The 25,868-nt window shown below is 38.9% G+C and overlaps 1 protein-coding gene across 2 annotated transcripts in view; it reads left to right on the top strand.

Annotated features, from left to right (window-relative positions):
- tnksa (tankyrase, TRF1-interacting ankyrin-related ADP-ribose polymerase a) overlaps positions 1 to 22,681 on the top strand; it is an 89,554-nt gene extending 66,873 nt beyond the window's left edge. For both annotated transcript variants that reach the window (XM_079586253.1, XM_079586252.1), the window contains 17 exons: positions 206 to 284; positions 4,597 to 4,768; positions 4,879 to 4,958; positions 6,268 to 6,413; positions 6,563 to 6,728; positions 7,293 to 7,512; positions 12,736 to 12,845; positions 14,922 to 15,110; positions 15,648 to 15,885; positions 16,475 to 16,557; positions 19,036 to 19,156; positions 19,275 to 19,372; positions 20,262 to 20,336; positions 20,449 to 20,554; positions 20,732 to 20,918; positions 21,880 to 22,036; positions 22,142 to 22,681. In XM_079586253.1, the coding sequence (XP_079442379.1) occupies positions 206 to 284; positions 4,597 to 4,768; positions 4,879 to 4,958; positions 6,268 to 6,413; positions 6,563 to 6,728; positions 7,293 to 7,512; positions 12,736 to 12,845; positions 14,922 to 15,110; positions 15,648 to 15,885; positions 16,475 to 16,557; positions 19,036 to 19,156; positions 19,275 to 19,372; positions 20,262 to 20,336; positions 20,449 to 20,554; positions 20,732 to 20,918; positions 21,880 to 22,036; positions 22,142 to 22,228 (2,314 nt within the window). In that variant the 3' untranslated portion in view covers positions 22,229 to 22,681. The remainder of the gene's footprint in view (positions 1 to 205; positions 285 to 4,596; positions 4,769 to 4,878; positions 4,959 to 6,267; positions 6,414 to 6,562; positions 6,729 to 7,292; positions 7,513 to 12,735; positions 12,846 to 14,921; positions 15,111 to 15,647; positions 15,886 to 16,474; positions 16,558 to 19,035; positions 19,157 to 19,274; positions 19,373 to 20,261; positions 20,337 to 20,448; positions 20,555 to 20,731; positions 20,919 to 21,879; positions 22,037 to 22,141) is intronic.
- Positions 22,682 to 25,868: the final 3,187 nt, after the last annotated feature.

The following is a 25,868-nucleotide window of genomic DNA, read 5'->3' as shown; positions in this document are numbered from 1 at the left end:
TATGGCGTTCATTCAGCCAATCAGAGTACACTTACGCCACTGGTAGTTCCTAATTCGCTAATTTAGTTCCCCCAAAAGGAGTTCCTAGAACTAAAATCGCCAAAATGCGGGTACTTCCGCCAATAGGTCTAGGAACTATGAAAAGGTTCCTATGGTGTGAAAAGCCCCATTTGTCTTCATTATCTTCTCCTCCTCTCCTGTGCAGCTTCATGACGCCTCTCCATGTGGCAGCAGAACGGGCGCACAACGACATCATGGAGGTTCTGCAGAAACACGGTGTGAAGGTACACAGCTGGTCCTGCATCAGCAGGCGCCACATCCCTACATGTGCTCTCTGAGTGCCTACAGAGCTGCGACACACACATTTACACACCTGACACCTCGCCTCACCATCCACCTCTCACAGCTCACAGTCTGCCTTAAAGGGATAGTTCACCAAAAAATTGCCAAGATTTATTCACCCTCATGTTGTTGCAAATCTGTATGCTGTTATTTTTTTGTGGGGGAAAACCTCTTTCCATTTAACTGGAGCTCAGTTCAAAGAGAGGGAGGAAATGTGTCATTTTATAACTACGTGGACTGTTTTTGGTACAAGAACCCTTTACTGACATTGTTAGAGGACCTTATGGGGACAAAACAGTATAAAAGTTTAGAATATGTCCCCTCTACAGAACCACAGCACCTGTTTTGTGTCTGTTCTCAGCCTGAGAAAAATCAGTTCAGTGGAGCAGCGTTTTTGTCACTTCCACCTTTGTGTGCAGTTGAGTCATCACGTTCTTGCAGCGTGAGGAGGAGAATGAAGAATGAATGAGCTTTGCTAGCACTGCACTACTTCTTTTTTTTTGTCAGAGTAATTTGTCTGCTTATCAGTGGATGAGATAATTGGCTTTGAGATGGAAGTGCTCATCATCAGTATGGAAGTGTTTATATGCTAACATCTTCCTAATTAACTGCCAAACATTCATCACTTTGTTTACAGAGACTTTAGCAGATTGATCTATTATTTGAATTCTCTAGTGTTGGAAATCAATAACTATTTCTGATTCAGAACTAGTTTGTTTGTTTATTATCTTTAATATTGGAATCACTTATATTTTATAAGTTGTTTACAGTTTTTTGTTACATTTGTATTATTCCACCAATGCAGATGAAACTGCTTCAAAATGCATACATTTAAGCAATTAACGCATCAGAGCAAGTTGGCAATTGGTCAGCTGTGCACAAAAATGAACAATAAAATTCAGTAGCATGATTTATGGTTTCCCATGATTTATAATATGCCGCTTCTGTGCGTGGAGAGCCTTTTACATTTTTTCCGTAGGCCTGGCACATTTACATTCCTCGCAGACAAACTAAATCCAAACTAGGGTTTTAAAAGACATAATAAAGACAATACTGTTGCTAGATTAAATTCATTTGAAAACATGAAGTTATAAGCTCTCTAGAATTTTGTTGCCTAAAACAATTTTGTGTTTGATTTGTTGTTCTCTTGAAGTCTGAAATGAATGCTGAACAGGCTGCTGAGGAAAGTAAATGTATTCCAAATATACATTATCGTTAAAAAGTTTATGGTCAGTATGATTTTTTTTTTTTATATATATAGCAGCCAAGGATGCATTAAATTGATCAAAAGTGACAGTATAGACATTTATGTCTCAAGTAAATGCTGTTCTTTTGAACTTTCTATTCATTAAAGAATCCTGAAAAAATAGTATCAAAGTTTTCACGGAAATAGTAAGCAGCACAACTGTTTTCAACAAAGAATAAGAAATGTTTCTTAAGCACCACCAAACCTTTCCTGGCTCCGCCCTCCTCCGTACTTCCGCTCAATTTTCATTTTCCTTCAGTACGTCGTCTGGGTTTGCAGTGTATTCTTGGGTTTTCTCCGGTCAATTTTTTACCGGTCCAATCAGCGAACAGAGGGAGGGGCTGAAAACGATGACGTTGAGGTCGTTTGAGTTTATGGTTATGCGATTGGTTATGGCAGATCCAGAGTGGCTCTAGGCAGATCCAATAGTTTTAAACTTCAACAGAGTACCTACCTGGAAGTTAATGCTTGTCAATGGAGAGAGGCCAGACTCTGTACAGATGAAATGTACAGAGTCTGGTAGGACCAGGCTACACCAAACCAGCATATTAGAATGATTTGTGAAGGATCATGTGACACTAAAGTACTGGAGTAATGATGCTAAAAAAAATCAGCTTTTTGCCATCATAGGAATAAATTACATTTTAAAATGTAATAATATTTCCCAATGCTACTGTTTTTTCTATATTTATCAAATGAATGCAGCTTCTGTGAGCATAAAATACTTTTCTATGGTAGTACACATTCCATATATATAAAAATTGTATTTTTTTTTGCAAAAAAAAATGTATTGCTCAAAATTTCTAAAATAATAATATTAAAGAAAAAATATATAAAGAAAATAATGGTAATAATAATAAGTAGAATCAGAACCAGAATTGATCTATTCCCATCGCTACCATTTTGTTGGTTGCAAAAACATGCTGTATAGAACTTAGATTTCATAATAAGTTATTCATCCTCTGTGGTGAGCCAGTTCTGCCGTTGTAATTCTTTTTAAAAATTCAATCTTGCACATGAAAAGATAGTGCCAAACCTAAATAGGTAAACAGCCTGCTGCCTCGGTCTCACTGCTGGACCGTGTCAGAGAAACTGGAGGACGTTTACGAGCGACATCATTCATGTCATTACCTCTCCAGAGCAGAGAGGGGTAAAAGACTTCCAAATCAATGGAGCTCTTTCAGAGAGCCAAATCAGATAAGCATCGACTAACTGATCAGGCATTCAGCTACTGCCTTGGCTGAGAGCATCAGGGCTGATCAGCCATTCTTCAGCGGAGAGACCAGGGGAGCCGATACTCCTGTAAATAATCTCATCCACAGTCTGCCGTCTTTGTTCGAGCCGAGAGTGTCTAAAGGGGCTCCCCGCTCATCAAACTTGCGTGTCCTACTTTCACGCAAGGTTGTATTATCGGGAGGTCCTCTTCATTGATGCAGTGTGGCTCTTTTATGCTGCCTGGAGCAGCTTGATTTTCAAAGCATCCCGCTCGCATCCCAGCTCTCTTGCATGATAAATAAACGGAGGCTGACCCACCACAACCCGAATTCCATCATTCAATCACCAGCGTCCATCTGTTTGAATACGAGCCCTCGGAAGCGCATCCGATCGTTAACTGGTGTTGCGACCCAGCTCGCTGCCAAACTTCAGCGGCCAGACTTAAGTGACATTAATGGACTGGATAATTAGTCAGGCTGGAGGTTCAAAGACAAGAGGCTATTGTAGCAAGTGTGTGTTTACAGACCATGTGTGAACCAGTAAACAGATGGTGCAGGCGCATTGTGTGAATAAGAAGAGCTGGAAGCATGAAGAATAAAGCTGTCTAAAGTACACACAGTTACTGAGAAAATCAGCTGACGATGGAAGCTCCTTATTAGCTGAAGATCTATATTGATATTATGGCTTTGTTCAAACAGGCAGGAAAGTATGTTTTGGCATATACTGAAATCTGTTCAATAGTTTGTAGGTCTTGACAGCCTGATCACCAAGGATCTATTTGATATTTTTTAAAGGGGTGGTATAATGCCCTTTTCACAAGATGTAAAATAAGTCTCTGTTGTCCCTAGAGTGTGTATGTGAAGTTTTAGATCAAAATACTCCACAGATATTTTTATATATCATGTTAAAATCGTCACTTTTTGAGGGTGAACCCTTGAGGGTTTTTGTGTCTGTCCCTTTAAATGCAAATGAGCTGATGCTCCCGGCACAGAGGGCAGAGCTTCAACAGCTTGTGTCCTGAAAATTTCTAAAACTTTTAGCCTTTTATGTTCAAACCGGAGTCAGACAAAGACGGTGAGACTCAAGAAGACGTGACAACATGTAGACAACATTTCTGAATGGTTAGTTGAGCTTATGTGTAATTGATTAGGAATGTCATGTAGTCCCTATCAGCCGTTTGTTGTAGTCCTTAAAAAAGCAATTTCTTTAAAATAAAATATCTCCCTTTGCTTTGAACTTTGAGCGTTGCAACTTTGCAGATGTTGTTTATGCTCAAACAGCAACATTACACACAAACTAAAGTTAAAAAAGTGAAATCATATTCAACCACCCCTTTAACATATTTTAAAATGTGATAGCAAAGCTGAATTTTCAGCATCATTACTTCAGAAATCATAGTACTGCTTAATATTTTAGAGGACTACATCATGTACGATTTGCATTTCTAGTAAAGCGTGATTTTGCTGAGAGTTAGAGTTTAAAAAAATAACAAGTTTGAGACAAAATAATGAACTTTAATTGTGCCATATGCTAAACCGCACACAGCACACGCACACAATTGTGCAGTAGGTCCCTTTCTTTCTTCGCTGTTCAGTGTTGATAGGCTTTGAAGGAGCGTAGAAGTTTCCCAGGGGCTTGTCTGATTAATTCATATTTGTGTTCATTTCAAAAGAGGCCAAGTTTGCTTACAGCTCATTCTTGCTCTGTGGGCTGCATTCAGATGTACACTTCACTGATCAGGGAGATTCCAGGCTGCTCACTTCCTTTCCATCCTTTTTGTTGTTTGTTTATAGATGAATGCTGTTGACACTCTGGGCCAGACGGCGTTGCACCGGGCGGCTCTGGCTGGACACTTGCAGACGTGTAGGATGCTGTTGAGTTATGGAGCCGACCCCACCATCGTCTCTCTGCAGGGCTTTACAGCTGCACAGATGGGCAATGAAGCTGTACAGCAGATCCTGAACGGTACAGTCTGAATCTGGGGTTTGGGATTGTTTATTGGGGCTTTGATCTTCTGTATCCTTATGAACTAACAGCTATGGAAATTCACGTTAATTTATGCTTGTGTTTGTTAGAAAACATTCCAGTGAGGAACTCCGATGTGGATTATAGACTCTTAGAAGCAGCAAAAGCAGGAGACTTGGACACTGTGAAGGTGAGAGAGCCCTTAATTTGTTTTTAAATAGAATAGGCCAGATAGTCGAAAGAGTCAAGGGTTAAAAAAGGGGTATGGAGGTGGGGGATCCTTAAAATCTGGTTGTAATCTGGTGGAACCAAGATATAACATGAAACTTTATGGGATAGAACTCTCAAGAAAGAGAAATTTGAGTGAAAAACTTTGATCATTTGTTTGAGATACTTTGTAATAACCTTTAAAATGGTTTTGATTAGTATAGTCCTACAAAACAGCCCCAGGTTAGATGGGGATGAAAATACATCTGCAGTTATTGATATTGAATTTTTTTATAGGCTTTTGTCTGGAATAAAACCCTGAATGGATTTAGTTTCTTTATCCCAGACAATTAAACATTTCAAGGACACAGCTTGCAGCTCTTAAATGTATTTTGTTCTGTACCCATGACCTTGAACAGGGTAGATGTAAGAAGACCTCACCTTCGACCGTGTGTGTGTGTGTGTGTGTGTGTGTGTGTGTGTGTGTGTGTGTGTGTGTGTGTGTGTGTGTGTGTGTGGTTGAGAGAAAACGCTGAGCCAGCATACGCACAAACGCAGCATCTTGTTACATACACTTCAGTCTACAGTTTTGACTTTTTTTCTATACACTAATGTTCAAAGGTTTTTTTGAAAGAAAACAGTTTTATTCAGCAATGATGCATTAAATATATATCATAATATTGCACAGTATTATGGTTTTTACAGTTTGGTCAAATAAGAAACTACTTCTTTTTTTTTTTTTCTTTTTTTTTTACCAATCCCAAACTTTGGAATGGTGGTATGTACCGTATATATATGTTTCTGATATTGCCGAATTATTATGAATTAAAATAAATGTTATTAAAATTATAAAGAATTGTTAATGCAAGTACAATTTATATTCGTCTTCTAAACTTGTTTCAATAATTTAAGCATAATTCTTTTGATCAAAAGCTTTCTAACCTCAAACTTTTGATTGGTTATGTGAGCCTGAAGATAGTGATTTAGAAAGAGATGATAAAAATGTCTGTATGGATGGATGCCTTTGATGAAATCAGATCCTCATTATCTGAAAGCCTCATTATGTGTAAAGTAATTAGATCAGAGCACCAATTAGACTTTTGTCAGGCAATTAATCAGAATCTCTACTGACGCTTGCCATAATTCTGGCCTGCTACCATATAAAAGCAGATCAAATGAAATTAATTCTTGAATGCGTTTAAGTGCTCATCACTAAAGTAAAGTTGTGTATTTGCAATATAAAAATGTGCATTCAGGTTTCAGTTTAATGCTGTTTGTTTCGTCTTGTATAGCAACTTTGCTCCCCTCAGAATGTGAACTGTCGAGACCTGGAGGGTCGTCACTCCACGCCGCTCCACTTTGCCGCTGGCTACAATCGCGTGGCCGTGGTCGAGTACCTTCTGCACCACGGCGCTGATGTCCACGCCAAAGACAAAGGGTGAGACTTCCTGCAGTTCTTCATCGGAAACTCTCCCTCCGTTGTGGAGTGAACTTCATTAACAGTCAGTGCATGAGTTAGCAGCACTAGGAGATAAGCTATAATCTGCTTGTTTCTATTTATCTCTCAACTTCCCTGTCTGCTGGCAGAGGTTTGGTGCCGCTGCATAATGCCTGCTCGTACGGCCATTACGAAGTGGCAGAGCTGCTGGTCAGACACGGAGCGTCGGTCAACGTGGCAGACCTGTGGAAGTTCACCCCGCTGCACGAGGCCGCGGCCAAGGGCAAATACGAGATCTGCAAACTGCTTCTGAAGGTAGTCATCGATACTCCTGCTGGCTCAAGCAATGACCTCTTCACTTCACTTGGCATACTTGTTGATTCAAGTGACATCTCTTTCCCTAGACGTCTGACAGCCTGGAGACGTTAATGGTTTTTTATCACTCTGTAAAGTTTTTAAATGCAGTGTGAACCGCTGCAGGGGCTTCAGAATTATTGGTGTTGACCAGACGTCGGCTTTAATGCTGTCTGCTTTCATCGCGTCTCAGGTTACTGTCGCAGAGAGGTTCAGCTTCAGAGCTGTAAGGAATATGCACATTAGCCTTCAAACAAACGTGTCACTGTTTCCTAGAGTGGAACTGCTGAGGTTGAAGCTGCGGGAAAGAAATTCTCATTTCACATTCACTGAATCTAAATCTCTAAGGGAAGTTGTAAAATTAATTTCGAGGCTTTATATATATGTTTAGTAAAAATCTCACGTCCTCTGAAAAAAAGATGTGGATTGAATGATTGAACTCTGAAAGATGAGGTTTTTAAATTGTGCTAAGTCAGCCTTTGGGCTTCTGTGTGTATGTGTACTCAATGTCCTTATCTCCTTCAGCATGGAGCAGACCCCACCAAGAAGAATCGGGATGGAAACACTCCATTGGACATGGTGAAGGAGGGAGACACGGATATCCAGGACTTGCTGAGAGGAGATGCGGCGCTTTTGGATGCCGCCAAGAAAGGCTGCCTGGCCCGGGTCCAGAAACTGTGCAGCTTGGAGAACATCAACTGCAGAGACACACAGGGACGCAACTCGACTCCGCTGCACCTGGCAGGTAATGAAAAATCATTCTGCTTCCTTCTGAGCCGTCGCTTTCAACACAGAAACGAGAACACCTCTCTCTTTCAAATGGTACCACCATCCAGAGAATTGCGTCTCTACAAAAGCTTTGAAGCAGTGTGTGAGATATCATCCCACCCCAGAGGCGAGGCAAGGAAACCCAGAAGGAAAGAAAAGGGGGACATGTTGAATTAAATCTTGGCTCTCATCCCTTTCTGAGCACTGTGTAAGCCTGGCTTCCAGGCGGGGATTCAAAAGCTTCCTTGCCAAATATTAAATCTGTCTAAGACTTCCACACTGTTCGTATCGTCACCGACATTTACATGCACAACAATATTCTCTGTATGGCTTGTGTCCCTGATAAAGTCTTATTCAGAATAATCTCTTTATATGAGCCTTCCTTATATTATACAGTGCGTGCAGAATTATTAGGCATGTTCATTTTCCGGTCATTTTTTTTTCCAGGCACATTTTACCAAATCCAAACCACATGAATCTTAATAACGACTATTAATTTAGTATTTAATCATTTATAAGTGATATATAATTGTAAATGAAGGCTGGAAATGAAAAACACCTTATATTCAGATGTGCATAATTATTAGGCACGTTTTCTTTTACAGATAAAATAAGCCAAAAAAGATATTTAACTCAGACTGAAAAGTCAAAAATTATTAAATGCCCATGAGAAGGATGCAATACTAATGCAATACTAGAAATTGCAGTTAAGGCCTGATCATTGGACAGTGAAATGCACATTGGGTCAGCAGGGTCACACAAATACAGGTGGAGAAGTAAATGCATGTTAACTGCAAAAAGAATTAAGGTGAAGAATTAAGTGTGAAACCATCAGGAACCCTTTAGTCTCCAGCACCACCAGTTTCCAGAACTGCAACCTACCTGGAGTCTCCAGACGTGCAAGGTGTCAGGATCTCAGAGACTTAGGTTAGGTAAAGAATCCTAAAAAATGACCCCCACTTAATAAGAATCACAAGCTGAAGTGTAGTAAAATACATGAAGACTGTTTTTGGGTGACTCTTGAAGGATCAGCACCACATCCTCTTGTACCACTGTTTGAAGAATTCATCTTCCAGAATCTGCCAGTAAGTTTTGTGAGGTCATCTCTGCAAAACGGACTTCAGGGAAGGAGATGGACTTAAAATGAACTCCAAAAACTTACTGCCCGATTCTGGAAGATGAATGTGGTGCTGGTCCTTCAAGGTCCTTCCTTACCTGTTTTTGTGTTACCCTGCTGACCCAATGAGCATTTCACTGTCCAGTGGTCAGGCCTTAACTGCAATTTCTAGTATTGCATTAGTATTGCATCCTTCTCATGGGCATTTAACAATTTTTGACTTTTCAGTCTGAGTTAAATCTCTTTTTTGGCATATTTTATCTGTTAATTGAAAACATGCCTAATAATTATGCACACCTGAATATAAGGTGTTTTTCATTTCCAACCTTCCTGAACAATTATAAATCACTTGATTAAATACTAAATTAATAGTCGTTGTTAAGATTCATGTGGTTTGGAATTGGTCAAATGTGCCTGAAAAATAAAAAAAGACCAGAAAATGAACGTGCCTAATAATTCTGCACTTACTGTATGTATGTGTTTGTGTGTGTGTGTGTGTATATATATATAAATTATACAATTATAATTCAGTTCATTACTTACAAAATAATAATAATAAAAACAATAGTGGGAATGTTCATGTGTGACAAAACAATCCTGCCACACTTGTTCAGACTAAAAAGCTTGACCCACAACAGATCTGAGTTCAGGGTAGGAGAGCACTGCTCGGGATCATCATTTGCACTAAACTACAGCCATGCCAGTGACTCATAGCAGGACTCACACTGTGTGCAGAACAGCACAGATCAGCAAATGTCACTGAACAGATGGAGTGAGCGCTCTGGTCAGTCCACTTATCTTGCCTGGCCAGCAGCAGGTGGGTTACGGCCCTAACCATCAGGCAGAGATACAGACACGTGATTTTACTCTAGCTAGCACACGTTCCCTATTTCCACGGGTGCAATGGGCCGTGACTAATGTGATGGTTGTGACCCTTACCTAGAGAACACGCCACTCGACTGCCGTTCGCCTGCGGGGAGAATCGTAAGATGCATCTATTCGTTCTGGCTAGATGGATCTCGTGCATGAAAATCCTGATGCTTTGTCTTGCAATTTTTGAACGATTGGCGTGCGAGTCATTTTAAGGCTGTTTTAGGGGGCCTGAGGTGAAAGCCAGAGGCTAAATATTTAGCAATGTCCGCCCATCAATCAAATGTATTTGTTTTAATGTACCGTAGTTTTATTTGTAATTAATCTATTTTGTGAAGGAATGACAATTGTATGAATAAATTAAATGTCATTTTATTTGTTATGTAGCATTACTGGAATATATAAAAAATAAAATGGCATTTTATTTATCCTTAAAAGTATGAAATATCTACGGCAATCCCCCCATTCAGAAATGCATGTTTTTGCTCACTAGCATTGAGCTCAGTTCACTGATCCGGTCTACACTTTCTCTCATATATGGAAAATGACTTCATTACAACATGCTGACACCGTATACACACTGTAAATAGTTGTTGTTTTTTTACTCAAAATAATCCTAATGTTTATCATGGTGTTAATGAGAATAAATCTGCGTTATTGAAGATAAGAGAAAAAGAGAGCGGTACAGCCAAACAGAGGACATATTCAAGGGAAGGAAGTGAGAGAAACTGCTAAAAATGCCTATAGTTTTGGGAGAAACTGTGAGAAGCGTTTGATGAACACAGCACACGCGGTGGAGTGTGTACGTGTGAGACGGAGAGCATGTTCTCATTACTGAGGTTCTCTAAGCTGGGTTTGTGCATTATTAGAGAGCTACAGCCTGTATTGATGAGGGCTTTAATAAGTACAGTATCTGTCCTGTAGGCAGTCGTGTATGTCTGGAGCGAGAGTGAGGGGGAAAGGAAAAAGGAAGACAGTTAATGCTGAAAATAGTAGTGTCTGCTTCTTTTTGGTCAGCGTCAACTTGTTCAATCCCAAAGGTCGATTGCCAGATTGAGTCTTCTAGCTTATCTGCAGCGACAGAAAACACTCTATCTCCGCTTTGCTTCCACTTTGCACCGACTAATAAATATAATTGCTATCAGAAGGAGTCAGTGCATAAAGATTCCAATAACACTGCCTAAAGAGAGGTTAATTAATTGAGTTTAATTGAGTTTTGAAGATAGGAATAGATGAAATTTCACTGAGATGGTGATGGTGGGAATTCAAATAGACCTACATTGAGGCTGTGCAAATGAGATATCACCCAAGACAAACAATCTGAATTTGGGAACCATTAATAAATTGGCTAATAGTCTGAGGAGGGGAAAAACTATGATCTATGAATATTAGTTTTTTAATATTTAGTTTTAGTCATTTTAGTACTTAAAATATTTTAGTTAGTTGCTAAGGCAACATTTCTAAAAATATATATAAAGTTGCAATTTTTCATCTATGGTATTATTATTTTTTATGAATGAAAATGATTTGTAATATATTTAAGGTTAGTTTTCGTCATCAATAACATCACTTGTGTGTGAAGGTTTTAAAAACAATTACATTGTGATATGTGATAAACAATGAAGTTAAGTTTCTGAACAATTTTTACCACTGAACTCTGTGGAAAATGTGTTGATAATGCATTATAAACCTTTTTACCCACAGAGTAAAAAGCAGGTTATTATGAAGCAATAAAAAATACTGGAGCAAACTACTAAACTATTTGTTTGAAAAAACATGCCTGGTGGGCTTAATACACGTTCCACACGCAGTGACTTTCAATTCAATAAGTCTGACTGAAAACAGATGATTTAAGCAGTTTTTAGCTACAATTTGGGGTTTGGGTCCATGTGGTAGATTAATTATCATTTAGATGTAAATGTGATCTTCATCCTCATGTAAATTTGATTTCACGGTGTTCAGGTTTGTAATAATTCTCAATGGCACACTCCTCTTAACCACTTTATAATTTATGGCTATTATTAAAGAACGTACTCAATATAAAACACAGTGGAATTTTCAAAGTTTCAAAAACACTCTGAAACATACATGTGATATGAATTGGTGACTTGAGTTTGATGATAACAGATGGTTAATGGTAGCCTGACTACGTCAGACTTCCTACTTCCGCTAATTTCATTTCGCTCCTGTAGTTAGTCTGAGATATTAGCCATAGATAGACAGTATATAAACTGTAGTCAGTCTGAGATAGCGGCCTATCTTTCAGTTTTCCACCGGCCTTCAGACGGCCGGGCCAATCAACGAACAGAGGGCGGGCTGAGAGCCGTAACGTAGACGCTAAGCGCCGAGTTTTACATTGTAGGTCAGAGAAATCGAAAACCGAAACGAGACACGGGATGCAATTCGCTCTGTTATGGTGAACCAGTGCTGCCGCTCCCACCACGCGCTGTGCGTAGGGCACCAAGAGCTGAAGGGGCACCAAAAAAATAGCGTTCCGGGAGTCTCCCGCATATTGATAGCGGCTCACTGACGCCCGCGTATTAGTTAAAATCTCCTAAATCTAGAGCGATCGCGCCCGCGAGACAGAGACTGTGCTTCAAACCGCGTAGCGCGTGCACGGCAGAGGGAGAGAGAGCAAGAGACCGCGCGTGTGCCTCATGAAGCGTCTCGGGGTAGAGGGCATCATAAAGGAATTATGCTTAGGGCACCAAAATGGCTAGCAGCGGCACTGGCTGTGTTTAAAAGATCTAATCCTAAATTTGAGAGTTGTCTACAAATATTTTCTTGTTTCACTCTGTCAAAAATAAGTTTAGAGGCCGTGATTGTACCGTGGATGCGTAGATTAACTTCGCATAATCTGCAAAAGTCGTTTACAGCCATGTTCACTCCGGTATTTCGCTCGCATCATCATGTGTTTATAGCAGGTTTACAGTGGAAGTTCGATCATAGATTTGAGTTCGATGCATGATGTCTGTGGTTCGATGCGGCTGTACAGGCGCATAACATACGTCCTAACTAAACTTATCTGATTGGCTTACGGGTAACCAATGATTTTAAACTTCAGACAAGCGCCCCCTAGCGAGAGAGAAAACACTTCTATTATGCCATTCCAGACTCTGTCTACGAAGCAAAGTGAAGTAGCAGAGTCTGGTATTACCAGGCTAGGTTCATGGGCAGATGGATTTACATTTCTTTGCATCTTTTTCTCCACAGCTGGCTATAACAATCTGGAGGTAGCGGAGTATTTACTTGAGCATGGGGCGGATGTCAACGCGCAGGACAAAGGTGGCCTTATCCCCCTCCACAACGCAGCCTCGTACGGGGTGAGTGCAATTGCTGATTAAAAAGAGGAGTATTTCGGTGAGACTGGGACTACATACAGCCATCTGTTAAGCCGACACATGTCGTGCCTCCGGTCATGCCAGGTCTGGCAGGAAACTGCGGTGGTTACCTCAGATACACACAAACAGATGTAGATGCTGAATAATCCATGTATGTGCTCCTGAAAACTAAACACAAGGGCTTTTCCCCTCTCAGAACAAGTGCAAAGCTTCACCTGAACCCCTCTGTGCACTGATACAGCACTTTGTTTTCACTTCCTGTGACTGAGAAAATCAGTGTGTGGCTGTATGCAAAAAGTGTTTGGACATCCGTGTTTGCTCTGCCAACAGAACCTTGGCTTATGCACTTTTAATGAGGCACTGCAGCTCCTGATTTTTTCAGGTGGTTTCAGTTGCATTTCCACTCACGAACAACCCAGATGCCAAGATGATGCCGTTTGCGAGCCTTAATCCGCACTGCACAGAACTCTTCTAATACGGGATTTCTGGAAATCAAATCAAGCGAATTCAGAGAAACTCATTTTAGGTGATGGTAGTTGGAGGTATTTATCAGCGTCTGCCCTGTGGAGGTATACAGGGATGTGATTAAACCATGCAGATGGATGGGAGCAGATTGCGGTTACATAAACATGCTGGATCAGAACTAGCCTGACTCCGGCCCTCGACCACACTCGTATACGCTGCTGTCCAAGAAACAGGACCTCTGTGACTGGAGCGGGGATATTCTGATTGGCTGCAACCGGAGTGGCAGGTGGCCCAAGCTTTTCTGATTGGCTAGAGGAGAGCTGGCGGCTGGCCGATGCTGGCTGACCTTGAGTGCGCCTCCCTCTGTTCATATGCGGCTGTTTGTGTAGAGGCTGTCAGCGCTCGGCAAACACAGGCAGCTGATCGCAGTTCCATACAGTCACTGCTGCTGACGGGAGGGCGGCTCAGGACAAGCTCAGCCACACACACTGCACACCACAACTCTTGAGTTGGCCAAAACCCAAGCTTGTATTGTTCTGTGCTTTCCATTGGTAGTGAGAATGTTTCTCATATGCCATTTAGAGGGATGCCATTCATTCAGCATTGTTGTTATTGTTAACTAAAACTAAAAATATTTAAAAACAAAATAGTTATTTGAAATATGTAATGTAAAATATGAATATTAGATAAGTTAAAGCAGAAGTGCAAATTTTACTAACTGAAATAAAACTAAAACACTGGAATAAAACAAACTGATTTAAAACAAAACATTTAATTTAATTAAAACTTTTTTGAAATATAAAACAAAAAATCAAAGTCATAAAATTGACAAAAGCATATACAAATTAAAATTATTATTATTTTTAATAAAACCAATTAAAAATGTAACTCTAATAGTATTTAACACTTTTCCCGCCATTGGCAGAATTTTCCGGGAATCCATGTTTTCATTGTTATACAGTCGTGAGCTCTATTATGCATCTTCTGAAAGAGTACAGAATCTCCGGATCAGAAACAGAAACCAGCGATAGATGCATTGCTTGCACACTTGTAAGCTAAAGCGATCTTCAAACATTAAACGGCATATAAATCAAAACTGCCTAACGTTACTGAATGAAATGTTGACTCAGTATGAGCTATAAGACTGTGAAGCTTTGGGAGTGTTGATGGACTCGATCTACTGGATCTGTGTTTTCTGTTTTGAAAATACATCGTTCTGAATCCAATCCAGATGCAGTCTTTGACAAAAACGTGAATTTCTCAGCTTTTTTGTTCAAAATGTTGCTTTTTATATATATATAACATGGAACATGGCTACTTTTCTCATTCACTTGCCAAGTGGAGCCAGGGAGGATGTCTATATTTTAAATCAATGACAGTTTACATTTTGGTTTGTTGTTTACACAAAGCTTTAGAAGAGTGGTATGGACCACTTTAAAAATATAACTTGGTGACAATCCAGTTTATGAAGTCTAAAACCAGGCAAACTTTTACACCAAAGCAGGTCTATGCTTATTTTATTTTTAAATAACAGTCTTTAAAGATTGTATATTGTACATTCATTTTGTTAATCAGCCTCTGTCTTCTTTTCAGCATGTGGATATCGCGGCCCTGCTGATCAAATTCAACACCTGTGTAAATGCCACTGATAAATGGGCCTTCACGCCCCTCCACGAGGCTGCACAGAAGGGCCGTACGCAGCTCTGCGCTCTTCTGCTGGCTCATGGGGCCGACCCCACCATGAAGAACCAGGAGGGACAGACGCCGCTGGACTTGGCGACGGTAATGCCTTTAGAAGATACCTTTCGCATGGACATCAAAGCACATATTTATATATTGACATTCATTTAACAGAGCTACAGATTTGCATGTCAAGACATAGACCAGTTTAAACCCAACTTCTATAAAAGTTTCATGCTCTGTAGGACTATTTGTTCTGGCTGTAAGATCTCATATGGTTCAGGTGGCATAGACTATCCTGAGAAATTGGGACATTTATCTTCTAAACGCATAAGCTGAGGTGTTTAAACCCATATCCTTTGTGTTCAGGCTTGTGCGAAGCAAATGGTAAATCTACCGTAACCTTTACTAATTGGGCTCTTGTGGCTGTGCTCATGCCAGGTGCTAATGACACAGCTGTTCTCATCTTTTATTGTCCAATTCTAGACCAAGAAGCCAAACTAATGCTGTGTTACAGCTACCATCTAATGTATCCCCTCGCTCATGTGGCATTCTACTGTAACATGAATATTAGATGATTTTAGTTGTATTTAAAACTGATCAGACATTAGTGTTGAGTTTTTCCCCTCTGATCTCCAGGCTGATGATATCCGGGCGCTGCTGATTGATGCCATGCCCCCTGAAGCGCTGCCTAGTTGTTTCAAGCCCCAGGCTACGGTGGTCAGTGCCTCTGTCATCTCTCCAGCATCCACACCTTCCTGCCTGTCCGCCGCCAGCAGCATAGACAATCTGGCCGGGCCCCTGGCAGAGCTGGCTGTACCTGGAGCCTCAGGCCCCGCTGATGGGGCTGCTGGATCAGAGAGGAAGGAGGGAGAAAGTAAGTAGAGAATGTGATTGTAACTTTTTTATTTTAAGTAGGTCTGCAACTAATCAATTTTAGATAAAAATAAATAAATAAGGCATTTGTTGTTGAATATAAAATTTCAGTTTAAAACTGTTTTTGAGTTATTATTCTATATATAAGTTGAAATGCTAACAAAAGTAATAATGTTTTCTAAGAACAATAACTGTAATGGGATTATAACCAAGAGTCTCTTAGTCTTTCATTTATAAAGAAAATTGAAATTATAGTAAGATTATCTGGGCAGAACTTTCTACCTGTTAGCAGTTAAAACTTAGTGAAATGTGTTGTGAAATGTTTGTTTGTAATAATAATAATAATAATACATGGTGGCGTAATGTATAATACTACATACCAGTGCTGTGCAATATACCAGTTCATCCGGTATACCATTTTCAATTTTGTGTGCAATGTGTATTTTTCAAATACCACCTGTAGCTGTAAAGATTCTGCGATCACACAGAATACATATATATATATATATATATATATATATATATGGTAATTAAGCCCTAAATGTTTGATTATAGTTTTATGAGATATGATGTTTTGTTTTTCTCTATAGTTACAATTCTGGATATGAACATCAATCAGTTCCTGAAGAGTTTGTGTTTGGAGCATTTGCGGGATATTTTTGAGCGGGAACAGGTAAGGTCACTTCCTAGGATCAAATCAATTTCAATCATCTCAATCTCATCAGTTCCACTCCACACATTAAATTGCCAGCTGTCCCGTGTAGAGAGGCCTGCTGTTGTTTCCTGAAGAGAACCCTAGGCCCTTCTCGTCAAAGTTATGTAAATGCGATGACATCTGTGGCCTCGTAATTATCTCCTTTCAATATACTCTCTCTCAGCACCTTGGCTTTATAATTTCCAGTCATCTCCTCTTCAGCCGGAAGCTGTGAGATTACTAGCGTCTCCCGATCTTTATAGTTGTGAGCGAGATCCTGGGTGATGGGTCTGACCTCTACGCCTCTTCTTTTGATTAATACAGTTGTGCCGCTCCCTCACACTGAGCTCAGGACTGTTGTTCCTCTGGCTTTTCTTCTTCTCGGCTTCGACTCAATGAGGGTGAGCCGTGGGACGCGATTGGCACGCTGTGCCAGACCCGCCACTCATTTGCACATAGATGAACAGAAATGGTCTTGGCGGCCACCAGCTGGGAAGAACGCTTGATGTGAGGGGCTGAAATCACTTCTGATTGTGGCTTTAGTAAGACGCATTCATCTGTCTCACAGTGACTCACTCGTCTGCTCGCTCTCCATCTTATTCTGCCTCGTTGTGCTTATGGGAGATGGAGCATGAAGAGGCAACAGTTTTGCAGAGACGGTGCGACAGACTTGAGTGCAAATGAGATTGAGGACACGCTCACAGATCTCATACGCGCACCAATGCCGTCATTAGACGCATCTGATTTAAGCCTCGGCACAGTTTAGAGCTGTCTCCTCACTTTACTAGAGCCGTCAGAAGGGCAGCGTGCAAATATTTGTCATTTTTAGATGTCTTCTGTATATCTGCTGCATTTCCACTTCCATTTGAATAGAGATGCGTCATGCTGGTTTACCAGTTGACTAGTCCAACATTCGATAAAGTAATTAGTGAGGTTGTCCATTTCATTTTTATTTTCTAATGTTTTACTTTTAATATTTTACTCAAAAATATTTAAACTCATCCAATCAGGGACCGAAACAAAACCAGGTTAAAAACCATATACCTTAATCAGGGTAGACGCCATATTGAATTGAACACGGATGAAAACAAGGCTGAGGGACAGACTTGCAGTCTTTACAATGGCATGCACTGAATAAAGGTCTTAGATCACGTAGTTTTCATAACTCGTTAAATTTTCATAACTCGTTTCATAACATGTCTACTAACACCAACAAGGATAACTAATACTGTAAATGTATTCGCGTTCACACCCAAGCGCGATAAAGTTGTTTTTATTATAAGCGCTGGCTGCCGTTATGTTGTCTTCTGCTTTAAATGCTCAAACTCTGTCAGGAAAATGTTGATTGGCTATCAATGTTTTTGTCGTTTATCAGCTGTTGTGTATATATATATATATATATATATATATATATATATATATATATATATATATATATAGTTTTGATGTGGACTTCCCTATCCTCATAGAATTAAAAAGATGATTCAAACTTTCTAGTTATAGTTATTTATTTTTATAGTTATCGTCCTTGATTAAGTCGGCTAGTCGGTTTTTGAAGGTTTTGCACTAGTGTGTAGTAAATCTGCTGCAGTTCTTTTTCAGCTTTGGCACAAATGAGAAAACTGCCAAAAGAATTAAAGAGAGAGATAAAAGAGAAATGGAATCTTTCCAGCTGTGGCCATCACACCTTCACTGCTATAATGTCCAGTCCTGCGAGTCCTATCGATTGAAGTGCACAGTGCTTCCCCAGAGAGAGAGAGAGAGAGAGCAGTTGGCTGCTCCTGGGCTAATGGCTTTTGACAGAGCTATCATAGATGTGATGCATTGCCAATAAGTGGGCCATTGGAATTGAGAGTTTGAGATTACACAGGCTGAGGCTGAGTCAAGGGTGATGAGGGGTCATTGACTTCCATTCACACAATGCTGGTCAAAAGTTTAGAAGTATGTTGTTTTTTTTGTATGTTTTTGAAAGAAGTCTTTGATGCTCAAAATATATATCAGTTTGGCCATATTCATTGAAATCCGAAATAATTTCACATGCTTAGTCCAGTCAGTGTGATTAAACCTTAATGCTCTCTGAAAGACACACGCTGACTCGACCGGCTCCCTGCCTCAGTCTAGCATGCGCAAATCGCCATCTGCGTGTTTGCTTTTGTCTGCTTGTTCCTTGTAGGAGGCATATTCAGCAATAATCATACTGTGTGTTATGAGTCACACGCTATAATATCCATCCAAGCCTCCTGCCGCTCTAAGAGTTTATCATCTCAGTAGGAGGAAGTTTCACATACCAACACGCTGAGAAAACGAAAAATTGCACTGTCGGCTGTTTTTGATGCAGTCGAAATTGGACTTGAAATGAGACGCTTCATGTCATTTTTAATTGCAACTTCATGTGATTGGTTGTGCCTGCAGACTACTTTAGTTTCCCTTGTTCTGATTGGTGTTCACTTGTTTTAGATTTCGCTCGATGTGCTGGCTGACATGGGGCACGAGGAGCTCAAGGAGATCGGGATCAACGCGTACGGGCACAGACACAAACTCATCAAAGGCATTGAGAGGCTGCTGGGCGGTCAACAAGGTCAGTTCAGAAGCGTTTAGCTCCAGCTTCTCTCTTAAACAACATCCGTTCATGACAAAGCAAACCACGGTGCACTGAGGTAACTTATAGTTTTATGTGTTGGTGTGCTTCCTAACAGGTGCCAACCCATACCTGACATTCCACTGTGCGAGTCAAGGCACGGTGCTGATCGACCTGGCACCTGATGACAAAGAGTTTCAGTCGGTCGAGGAGGAGGTGAGAGTGCACTCCACATCAGCAGATCTAGGAGCCTTTTCCTTCCAAAGCATGTGAAATATTATTCCAGATTATAAAATGGATAGTTCTTGTACTAGATGCGGATTGTGCTGATATTTTTAGGCTTTATTTATGTGTGTATTTATTTGATTTATTCATTTATTTTGTGGTGATGTGCATTTAGACATGCATTAACAACCTTCAACAACTAAATTAACTAAACGAAATATTTTCCTTGATCATGTTTTTTTTTTTATGAATATGGTTTGTGTTAGTGTGCAATACATTTATTTATAGTCTTATATAACCTATTTGTGGTCTTATTTTATCAATTTTACTTTGCAATAAAAGTTATTACATATAGTCTTATATAACTTGCTTGTAGTCTTATTTTTTTATTTTACTTTTTATTATTATAGTATTTTTTTATTTTAGTGTGCGATAAGTAACTTTTTAATAGTCATAACCTATTGTAATCTTATTTTATTTTTCTTTGGTATGATAAAACTTAGTTTTATATACCTGATTTTAGGATTTTATTTTAGTGTATTTTATTGTATTAATTTTGTGCATTTTATAGTTATTAAACTCAGTCTTTTGTAACTTATTTGTAGACTTATTTTTTTATTTCTTTAGTGTGTTAAATTACAACTTGTTTATAGTATAATAGAACTCATTTGTGGTCTTATGTTATTATGTTTTTTTATTTTTGTTTAAGTGTGTGAGCTATTATTTTAATCTTAGATATCTTATTTAGTCTTAAGTTACTTAAGCCAAGTTAGTTATCTCTCATATATAACATTATTTCACATTTTATTTTACCCTATTGAAGGTCTGTGTGGTCTTGAATAGTTGTTTTTATGTAACAGAATTATGTTTTTGTTTACAGCTGCAAAGTACGATCAGAGAGCACAGGGATGGGGGCAATGCGGGGGGTGTTTTCAGCAGGTACAACATCCTGAAGGTGAGTGTGCATTTTTAGATTCATTCTAGACGAGTTTGATTAGTTAGTTTATGGTTCAAATGTTTGATGAACATCTAAGCGACGATGTGAACTTTGTACAATGTTGGTACAGATTCAGAAGGTGGTGAACAAGAAGCTGAGGGAGCGATACTCACACAGGCAGAAGGAGATCGCAGACGAGAACCACAACCACCACAACGAGCGCATGCTCTTTCACGGTACTGCTCCAGCTCACGGTCACGAGATGAATGACCTGTCATAAGTGCTATTTGGGAAAGTTCAAGCTACAAAAGAACCTTTTTTCCCCCATTTCAGAAGCTTCTTTCAAACAATGTTATCTCAGTTTTCCAGTTTTTACATAAGAATAATCAACTTCTTTTTTCTTCATCTACAAGGGTCACCATTCATCAACGCCATCATCCATAAAGGGTTTGATGAGAGGCACGCCTACATAGGGGGGATGTTTGGGGCAGGGATCTACTTTGCAGAGAACTCCTCGAAAAGCAACCAGTATGTGTACGGCATCGGAGGAGGGACGGGCTGCCCCACACATAAAGACCGGTCCTGTTACATCTGTCACAGGTACACATCTGATTCACATCTGAGTCTGATGGCAATATCCATGGGTTTTTAAGGTTACCAGCTAACCTAGCTAGTTCTTTTTATCGGTGTCTTTTTATTTGATCTTAATATCTTATTTTTATTAATCTGTATATGCGATGGACATCGGTTATGTTAATTTTTTGCTGGCTCCTTCGAAGGCATCTTGAGTAAAACGGCTCTATATTTAACAAAGCACTTACAAAAGACCTGAACTGGAAGAGACGCAACCTGTTTTACAGAATACAGAAGTTTGATGCAAAAGATCCTAGATTAGCTCTCAAAATGAATTGTTGCTTATCAATAATAAAACAGGATGTACTTACCCTAAATGACCAGCTGATGGTGCTGTCTATACTTTAATCCAGTGCTTCTCAACAGGTTTAGTACAAGTGTTTATTGTACAAAAGTGTAAAGAAAATCAGACACTGTATATAATTACAATCATCATCTGATTCAAATTCTAATTACTAAAATTAATTAATCTAAACCTGTTCATGGATGTAGGGTACTACTATGTAATAATTTATTTACACATAAGCTTTGATATCTTTGCTATTTTTATGTCTTATTCAGTGCAGAAAGCTCAAAGGTTTCCAAATATATGCACACAAAATTTGCAAACCTTTGAGCTTTGGTGTATTTATATTATTTAAAATTACGGTATTATAGTATATTGTAAATTATATTTTAATGTAAATAATAATAAATCTGTATATATATAACAAATTATATATATATTTTTTTTAAATAATTGTATTAATTATATTAGATTTGTTTTTTTTATTCTGTTTTTATTTTCAATGAATTAATATATGATGAATTATATTGTAATAATTATAATTGATAAAATTATTATAATTTTTTTATATTATTATTATAATTTCATTAAAACATAATGTTATAGTTTTATTTATTTCAAATATAATTGTGCTGTTTGCAGGCAGATGCTGTTTTGCCGGGTGACTTTGGGTAAATCCTTCTTGCAATTCAGTGCCATGAAGATGGCCCACGCTCCTCCAGGGCACCATTCCGTCATCGGCCGACCCAGCGTCAACGGGCTAGCCTACGCCGAATATGTCATCTACCGAGGAGAACAGGTGAGAGCGCTCAGATATTTAACAGCTCAAAATACAAACGCACAACATTCAAACAAATATTTAAGGTAGTAGATATTCAGTTTGTTAATTTTTGTGTTTTTGCAGGCCTACCCAGAGTACCTCATCACATACCAGATCATCAAGCCAGACAGCACACCTCCTTCCCCAGCAGCGGCGGAGCAGAAGTCCTAGTCTACGCGGGTCCCAGATCAGCGGCCCTGCAAAACACACAGACTGTTACCCAGACATTTCACACACATCCACAGACGCCTCTTTAATTTGCAATTATGCTCCATTTCTGTCCTCGTGAGTGTTTACAAGAAAGAGTTGCCTTGGCTGGCGTGTCCTGGACCTCCTCTTCAGGTCAAAGGTCAGGACATAGGCCACAGCGTTGCTTCAGGGCTCAGTGAAAGGACTGCTCCGTGAAAGACAACAAGTGACCTCTTCCCTGTCATTTTACGCGATCTAACACTGTTCAAGCATTTGCTTACTTTCGTTGAAACGGTTTTACTAGTACTGTGATTAATTCCCCATTTTATTTTCATCAATATGATTCACAATAACAGACTACGTCTCAAAGGGATCTGACATTTCAGCAATCCTCCTTTCCATTATTGAAGTTCACTAAAGACCCAGAAAATCTCATTGTTGTTGTTTTTTTTCTTTATGCATTGTTGTTTAAAAAAAGCCTTAGAGGGGTTTTAAAGCAAAAAGAATGTTGATGCAGAGACCAGAACTATTCAAAAAGCCTTTGACCACAAAATCGCAAAATGGTTTTTATTTTAACACATTTTTTACATATCTTTGCACAGAAACACTGGTCAGAATGTCCCATTCCATTGTCATAGCCTAATCCGAAAATGAATCTTTTAAAAAATTTGCACTTTTAAGCAGGACTTAAGTTATTCAAAATTAAAAAAAGACATAGGTTAAAAGAAATTCCAGTAATGTACAGGTTGTGTAATGGACAATGCCTTTGTATAGCTTTTAATGTTGTTTACTGATTCAGAGTGGGTTTTATTACTGTAGTACTGTAAAGGAAGTGGGAATTTTTGCTTTCAGATCTTTTCTTCAATATTTTCAGACGACCATGTGACTCCGCTTTGGAAGTCGTTCCTTTTGCTTTTGGCTTGTTTTGGATCACAACCACGGGAATTCCTAAATCTTGTTCATTCCAGTCCTGTTTCTCTGGGGTCAGAGAAACGCCCTCTTTTACGAGGGTGTCCGTAACATTTTAACTGTTACACACTACTGATATCAGCATTCATGTTACAGAATGAAATGAAGGACGTGGCTCTACCTCTGGAAGTCTCATGGTTTGGTTGCTTTGCTCAGGTGTAGTTTGTTGTTCTGTACATGTGTACTGGAGGACATCTGCCTTACTCTAGGACTCTCTGTGTTCAATCGAGAGAGAGAGATAGAGAGAGCGGACCTTTCTTCTCCTCTTAGTAGTATGAGCACAGACATGGCCACCGCTCCCCTCAAGCCAATACGTGGGAGATTAACTCCTGAACTATTTCTCAATTCTCTGAGCTGTATTTTTACTTTATTTCCATCTTCCTGTGAAATATAATCAGAAACGGCTTGTCTACCGTAAGCCATCTGCGGATTAATCAAACACTCAATCATGTAAAATGGTCTTAATAAAGTACGTCATAAATACTGTCTGCTCTCTCTTTTTTCACACTTGCTGAGCTCTTATCCAGTTTCCTTATTCAATTATAGTAATTAAATTATAGTATAGTAAATAAAATAATATTAGGTCATATTTTTATTATTAAATACTTTTTATTTTACAGTAAAATTGGATTACAAAAAAAAATTACATCACAATAAGTGTAATTGTGATTGTCAAAAAAAAATTTACTCAACAAAATTTTAACAGTTTAGTGACAACATGTTACAATGTTTACATGGTACAATGACTTGTAGGCTACTGTTTTTATTTATAGCTTGACACAAATTTCATGATTTAAATTCTTGTGATTTGATTCCGATCTGGATTCAATATTGACTCATTTGGATAAATATTAGGTACAGTAGAAGATGCATGTTCATTTTTCTCAAGAAAAAAAAAAATCTCACCTAATGCTGTAAACATACAGAGAGCCCTATAAGCTGGTATTATTAACTAGGTTAAAAGTAACAAAATAAATTAGTGAATGGTTTTCATTCATAACAATTATTTAGTGACATAACTAAAAATATGATAAATATGTAATCGAATGCACATATTTAGCTAAATACTCCTCTCTATAGCTATTTTTCCCAGACAACTATACGTGCTATGGTCATTAAATGGCTTTCCTGCTAAATGTAGCCTAACGTTATTAGACACTGTTCTCCTGCTGTTTGAGCTCTTTCGGTGGTTGAAAAACACTGATTGGTCGATATTAGGTAGGCCTATTGCATATACATTTCGTTAAGTTATTTTTCAACATAACTGCTATTGTTCATTCGTGTTTATTTAACTTGTAAAGACTACAAGATCGGTTAACGTGCAGCTTGAACTGTGGCGCTAGAGCGATCTGTCACTCACCTCACGTCACATTTACAAGCGCCAATTAAAACGGTATTGTTTGCATTTCGTAATAAAATTGACAGAATCTGAGAGCTGAGAATTTTTTTCCATATCAAAACATGTTCTGTATTGTCTGTCCCTCTTTCTGCTTCGATCGCGATTTTTCTCTGCGTAAGAAAATGAATGTGTGAGCACGTGAAAAGTATCGAATGCGTGAGGCAGTTGGCAGCCACACTTTACTGAACCCTTGTGAAGTAGGCCTACATGATAAAGAGGCCTACAGCAGGCTACAGTGCGTTCATGGAAAGTCATGGAATACCGTCTATATGGGTGAAATATCAGGTAATTTTAAAATGGAAATTATTAATATGTTCTAGTTTGCAAATTTGTGTAGAGTTAGCACTTGGTGTTCCATTTTTTAGTGAATTGTTCAGTCATGTACGTCAGTTTTTTCCATTAATCATTCGGACGTCTTCATATAATTGTCTGAATAATTCATTATAGTGAATCGGTCTGAATTAAAAATCACAATGCAGTCATAAATGACTGGAAAGGTCATGAAATTAATATGGAGATTCATTGGTCAAACGCGGGCAACCCTGTTCGACAGTTTCCCAAAGCAGGCTAGCCTACTCCATTTACATTCGGCTACTAACATCATTCATTTTAAATCTTTACGATTGCTTAGCAAAAAATGTTGATAATTGTGATGCTTTAAATGTGACCAAAAAATAGGTGTGTCCATGTTTGTGTGATTTGTTGCTGTGGTAAATTTCAGTTTTTACCTAATTTATCACATTTAATTAATGACACTCTGAAGCAAAATTGCAATTACAAAAAAAAATGTTTTGCTTTAAACGTTTTACAGTTTAGCTACAGTGTGTCGGATGGTTAGGTGGAAAAATATGATCAAGGAACACACCAGTGTTTTGTTTTCCAGCGAACTTCTCGTTAAATAAGTGGGAATGGTTTGAGTCAGAAAATTGACCATGACGTGAATGCAGCTAACAGAACACACGTTAGAGGGCGCTGTGGCTCTTCAAAAATAACTTCTATTGAACCTATTCAGAATTCTACCCTCATTTATCAGATAAAAGCTAAATCACTTCTCCTGCATAATAGCGCGCTCTATTCTTTTATATCTTTTCTTAGTCCATGGAAGAAATAATGAGATGGCTCATGTTCTATTCATTTTACAAAATTATTGCAATATTAGGCTACTTACAGGCATACTGCTATAGAGCAAAATATGATCCTGTAGATCTGTAGATTTTGTTCTTCTATACAATTAAATCACGCCACACTTTCATT

This window comes from Phoxinus phoxinus (assembly GCF_949152265.1).
Source record: "Phoxinus phoxinus genome assembly, chromosome: 17".
NCBI lineage: Eukaryota > Metazoa > Chordata > Actinopteri > Cypriniformes > Leuciscidae > Phoxinus > Phoxinus phoxinus.
Note: the sequence above shows the minus strand (reverse complement) of the source record. Positions and strands in the feature narration are given on the sequence as shown.